This window comes from Amblyomma maculatum, chromosome 6 (assembly GCF_055883805.1).
Source record: "Amblyomma maculatum isolate TAMU_Amacu chromosome 6, ASM5588380v1, whole genome shotgun sequence".
In the NCBI taxonomy this organism is placed as follows: Eukaryota; Metazoa; Arthropoda; class Arachnida; order Ixodida; family Ixodidae; genus Amblyomma; species Amblyomma maculatum.
The window spans coordinates 84,618,421-84,624,420 of NC_139349.1; the positions used below are offsets into that span (position 1 = coordinate 84,618,421).

The 6,000-nt window shown below is 44.9% G+C and overlaps 1 protein-coding gene across 1 annotated transcript in view; it reads right to left on the reverse strand.

Annotated features, from left to right (window-relative positions):
- LOC146186171 (mitochondrial glutathione transporter SLC25A40-like) overlaps positions 1-4,268 on the reverse strand; it is a 39,706-nt gene extending 35,438 nt beyond the window's left edge. The window contains exons 1-2 of the mRNA XM_084607072.1: positions 3,992-4,268; positions 1,979-2,181 (exon numbers count right to left, since the gene is read on the reverse strand). Coding sequence (XP_084463198.1) covers positions 1,979-2,181; positions 3,992-4,070 — 282 coding nt within the window. The 5' untranslated portion in view covers positions 4,071-4,268. The remainder of the gene's footprint in view (positions 1-1,978; positions 2,182-3,991) is intronic.
- Positions 4,269-6,000: the final 1,732 nt, after the last annotated feature.

Genomic DNA, 6,000 nt, shown 5'->3' on the forward strand with positions numbered 1-6,000 from the left:
GGCTTTTGGCATGGCGGAAGTTACGAAAAAGAACGGAGCTGAACGTAGGCGCGAAGCAAGAAATCTGAGGTTACAAGCGGCAAAAGCCATCTCAGTCAATCTAAGCAGTAATGGACTAGGCCCAAGTTAAACTAGGCCTCAGCCTCTCCAGGTCGACGGTAGCATCGATACTACAGGGCTCCGATAAGTGGCTCAACGTTGACATCGCAGCATAAGCCCCAGACCAACAGCGCCCAGCACAGTTCGAAGAAATGGAGTCAGCTTTCTTATTGCGATTTGATAATGTGCGCGTGAATGGTGCTGTTGTGAGCGACGAGATGCTTCAAGAGAACCCTCGCTGCCTCGGGAACATTGTGGGCATGTACCGTTCCTTCTCCTTCGTGTTGATAGGTTTTAGCTGTGATGACTTACCGCATGTTTTTTTCAGTAAAGCAGGGTGACGTTTACTGAGAAAAAATATTCTATGCTCTGTCTAGGCGTGAATACCCATGAGGATGGCTGACAAGGTTTAAGAACATGCATGGCATCTCGAGTCGACAGATTCATAGAGAAGGGGTTAGTATCGAGAGCTCAGCTGCTTCCTCGTCTCAGGAGAATCTCAAGCAGCTACTTAGTCAGTGACGAAGCCATTTTGGAAGTGGCGGTGAGTAGAGAATCGGACGCTGATTCATCGGGCAGTGAGGAGTTCGCGCTCGAAAGTTCGACCAACACAAAGCCCACCATCACGGGTGTCATGGTGCGCGAGTCGCTTCAGACTGTACTACAATTTTTCGAGGACAACGATGACAAGGATAATGCGCTCCAAATTGCCGGTGTTTTGTCAAATTTTGGGTCCAGTGCACACCGTTATGTGCAAAAGCAGTCATTAATTGCAAACTTTTCCTCAATAAGATCATTTTCGTTTTTATTCATGACTCGTTATTATGGATGACTCGCTTTATGGACAGTTTTGGTCGGAAACCAAAGTGTCCATATTAACGAGGCACGACTGTAATCCTGTATAATCGTCGGGTGCTGTAGTTGTGGCATTTTGGAGGCTTGCTGCTGCTTACAGAAGCCTCAACCAGTAAGCACGCATTAACTAGGCAATTGTGAGCAATGCAAGCGTTGATCGCGTGAATTTGTAGCAGTGCAAGTGAACACCAACAGCCAGGATGGATTACAATTTTTCCCCCTCTATACTTCTGGTACATGCATGCTATGCGTGCGTGCCTTCTTGTACGCCGTGCGCAGCAACTACACAGCATTTCAGCATAATAGTTGTGGTGGGAATTACAGAACATTCATTGCAACAAAACCTAGGACCTCCAATCCTCAGCCACCAGTTTTTTGCTGCATGCGATCTGTAGTCTGCTCACCCAAAATGAACCTAGCAATACAGCTTTTAAAATGCTCGTAACAACTTGTCATTTTTGTAAGAAGCAGAAAATCTGGTCAGAATTAGTTCTAGGTCCCGCCGAGCTCATTAAGAGGCATAGTTAGTTTATACAGTTAATTACAGTCGGCCTTTACGAATTTTTTTAAAATTTAGAACACTGTTTCAGGCATTGACAGCCTGAAGTTGAAAAAATAATACTGGCCCCTAAAATCAATAATATGAAGTAAACTACTCAACTTTGGTTTAAATAAATTATTCGTCTAATTAAGTTGTATAACATATATATTGCCCGCCTTGCTGTAGAACCCACCGGCACAGACTGCACTGAAGTGCCTCATAGTTTTTAGAACACAAATCTGTAAACAGCAAAAAACATTCTCCTGGTATAACATCCAAGTAAGCACGCAAAAGCAAATTAGGTTATAACTAGTGCTTCACTAAGATGCTAAAGACAGTCAGTTAACATGTTAACAAAACTGAACTATACATGTCACGACAGCTCTTTCTGACATAAACAGTCCCGGTCAAGTTCATCAATGACTATGAAATGCCATCAAACACGGCAAAAGAAGACCAAATTTCAAGCAACACAGTACTCACTAGTGTACCATTAAAATGCCCTGGTCTCTTGTACCACTGGCTCGGAGGCATCATGGGCTGTTGTCCATTATGGCCATTCCCATTGCCATTCAGACAGTAGCACATGTGTTCCATCAGGCCATTGCAATAAAGGAAGCACTTGTTCTTAACAAGCTGTTTCCGCTGGGCCTGCAGCCGTATCTTGACCACATCCAAGGGTGTGACTATTGGGTCGCAAAAAAGATCCAAAAAAGGTATTGAGAAACAAATAAAAGTTTTCTGAAGCACAACACGGTTTGTGCTAAAATGGGCACACAGGGACAACGTATGAAAACAGGAACAGAAATGGGAAGAGAGCAGTGGTACCGCCTGGCCCAGCTGCTGTTTACACACACCTTACATTTGGAAAGAAAAGATCTGAAACTGTAGTCAATGTTTAGTGAATCTTGAAAATCAAATCTCACAATTAATAAGCATGCAAGCAAAAGTTCAAGGTAACCAATGTCACTCTATCCCCCTATTTTATTCAAATGCTCGGCCCAACAGAGTAAACTGTGTACACTTAATCAAAAGTGGACATTCAAGACAGTAGACGCAAGTAGGCAAGCTACTGGTAGTATGTGAATAAAATAAAGCACATTGTTATTTTATGCTGTAAAATTAAGAAACTGATGACAGAACGGTTCAGATTTGAATGGAATGAAATGTAATTACTTCATGCTTCAGCAGTGCTTCACACATGGTAGACATACATGTGGTGGACATGGAAACCGTGAAGTGTAAATTGTACCATGAAGCCACTTAGTCCCATGCAGTGTTCAGCAGAGCTCAGTTTGCACATATTACTTGCACCGGCGCCACAGTGACTGACATATTAAAGAACTAGAAGCGCAATGAAAATCTGCATATTTGTTATAGCTGCTCATTGTAACCAGCAATATGAAAGCTCGATGAGGAATGCGTCATGCTGCATCATGACACCCGTGACATCATGCTATATATCATGTTACAATGCGACAATAACTGCTGCTGGTCGCGAGCCTCGGAAGTGAAGAAACAAATATCTCTGCAATGTGAAGTATATGACAGAAAACTTGAGACTTAATCAACAATCAACAAGGTCGCTTCAACCAATTGGCTTCTCTGTCCTTGACAGCCAGGTTAATCACCTTGAGTTATGGTGCAGAGCCAAAGAAAAACAAACGTGCAGAGCGGCACGCCGCGCCGCTTTTGACGATTCTTTCCTCAATGGCTCATCCGCATTCGAAGTGCACTGTAAACAGCGGGTCGCGAACATCGGCCCCACACTTATCGCGACCAAATCTCGACTACACATATACTACAAGCACGTGCACGTCTTGTTTATGAGCCGTGCAGAGCATAACACGCATAGCGTTGGCGACTATTATCGCAACGCGCATATTTTGAGGACGCACACATGGCAAGATGTTAACGTGCAAAAACAAAAAGCGAAAAAAAAAAAAAAAAAACCAGCAGAAGGGAGGCATGTCTAAAACTGCCCAGTAGGCAGCAATGAACGAAACAAACGAAACCAATCTGGAGCCTGGTCCCACCAATGCGACGCGAATGATCGTCACTTCGAGATTTCACTTGCAGCGTAACTTAAGCTATGTTTAAAAAAAGAAAAAGAACGTAACACCGGTATATACACTAACAGCCCTGTAATCGTTAGTTAAAAATGAACGCTACTGAACAAAGCGCTCCTGTAAGAATTGCTGCATGGTGTGTGCAGTCCAATTCGACGTGCTGCTGCTGCAGGCACAGAGCCAAGTAGGGCGCCTGCATTTTAACACATTAGGTGTCGAAAAAGCGTGGTTCTGCATTGTTTTTTCATGGGAAGAATCGGCTGTGGACAGGACCGACAGAATGAATGGCCGGCTGTTAAAGACATGTTCACAGTTTCAAGCTAGCCGCTGGATTACAAGTAACAGAGTTTTCTTCGTTAGAGCCTTTGGATTTTATCACGGGTTAGCCCTTTCCAAGGTGCAGGATATAGTGAAGTCAGATACGCACCAAAAAATGATGTCGTCAAGGCTCCGGTGCACGAACAGATCATGCGCTGCGATGCCGTGATGTTGTCGTGCGACGCCATCGCTTCTCAAAAATTGTCAGTTTCAGAAGTTAAACACGCACAACACGCACGTGGGTCATAACATGAAAGTACATGACGCCGAATAAAAGCGGCATAGCGCCTTCCCGGAACAACATGAACAGCACATGGCACGGGCGCCTCAAGGAGAAAAGACGTCGTCACAGAGTAAAGCTAGTAAAGCGCAGCAGCTGCAGCAGCGCTATCGATATCGATACCGACGATAACAACGACGTCCTCGTTGCTGATGATGAGGGTTGCACGCATCTAAAAGAAGCAAATCTCATAATACTAAACATTGTTTTAAATAATGCACTTGTTAAATTGGGCAAAAATTTTATTTATGTAATAAATTTTGAAATCAACCTTGTAACCACCGTTCCCGTTCAACCGGATAGGTGTCCCGGGTGGCCGTCGCGTGAACTAATAGCGCTGCAGTCGACTCTTGCTCCTGCCGGGCGCGTCGTCTGCGTCTGCTACACGAGGCGCGGAAGCAAGGAGCGGCCGGCAAACACGTAGGTATGCTGCCGTTGCACTGTACATAGCTGCAGTGCAGTTATGACTACATTACGACAGTTTTGGCTTCTAAGGTATACATTACCTCAGAGAACGTGTTTGTGTGATGTGAAATTTAATGCCGTGAAACAAGAGTGACAGCGTTGTCAACTTGCTCGCCAGAAACACCGTGTTTACAAAGGGGTAACTCGCGGCGCCGCAGCCGACTGGGGGAGAAAAGTAGGGTTATCGCCCATAGGAATACATGAAACCAAAAGATTTGTAAACAGTTTTCTCATTTCACGGGACACATATATGATGTCCTTATTCGGTGCAAAGTGACCGTGAACATCCTAGAATTGATCGCGAGAGTTTGAAATATACCGAGTCGAAGTATTTTTAAAACATCGCGAAACGTACGGGGGCGCGAGTTGGGATGGCGAGCCATAAAAACACAAGTCAACACAACTTACGGCAACATTTTTCTCGTTTCTCAGGGCACCAGAATTGCGGTGGTCGGTCGTTAAACATTTTCCAGCGCTTTGAAGAAGTATACTGCGTCATTTCGGAGGCGGTCTACTTTTAAAGCTCCCCGAATAATCTATATTGGGAATCCGGACATCCCCAAAATAATCATGTAGCGAATCGCGCAGTTTTTTGTTTACCGTCTGATATGCTGCCGCATGGGGTGAATTAGCTTGATAATATTGTCGCTCAAGTGATAAATCCTGGACAGAATTACATTTAAAAAGCAGTTCTCAAACGCCATACAACAATACGGACCGAACGAGATTCGCGCATTGCAGCAGACGACAGCGCAGCTGGCGAAACACACAGCGGCCGCCTCCAGCTCCGGAGCGTCTGCGCCAGTGGCATGGTGCATGGGCATCTATCTGCAACTGTGCGCGGTCAGTTCATCGTGCTGTGAACGGTCCCGCAAGTCGTCAGACTTGCAGTACTTGCAAGGGAATTTAGTGTGCCATGCAACATGATGTCAGGGCGTGGTACAAGGCATTCACCAAAACTGAGAAGGGTTCAACGCTGCTGAGCCGAGAAAAATGTTGCGGTAAGAATTGTGTTTACATGTGTTTTTATGGGTTGCCCTCCCAAATCGCACACTCATACGTTTTGCGGTGTTTTGAAGATACTTTGCCTCGGTAATGAGATTTTATACTTCCACGATCTGTTCAAGGATGCTCATGGTTGCTCTGTGCTAAATAACTTAACGACATCATATATATGTGCCCTGTGAAATGAAAAAACTGCTTAGAAAGATTTCGGTTCCATGTATTCCTATGAGCGCTAACCCTACTTTTCACCCCCGGTTAAAGGAGTGAGACGAGGCTGCATACTGTCGCCCTGCCTATTTAACCTATATGCTGAGTGCATCATGAGGAAGGCCGGTCTGGACGAGTATTCAGCTGGAGTGAAGATTGCT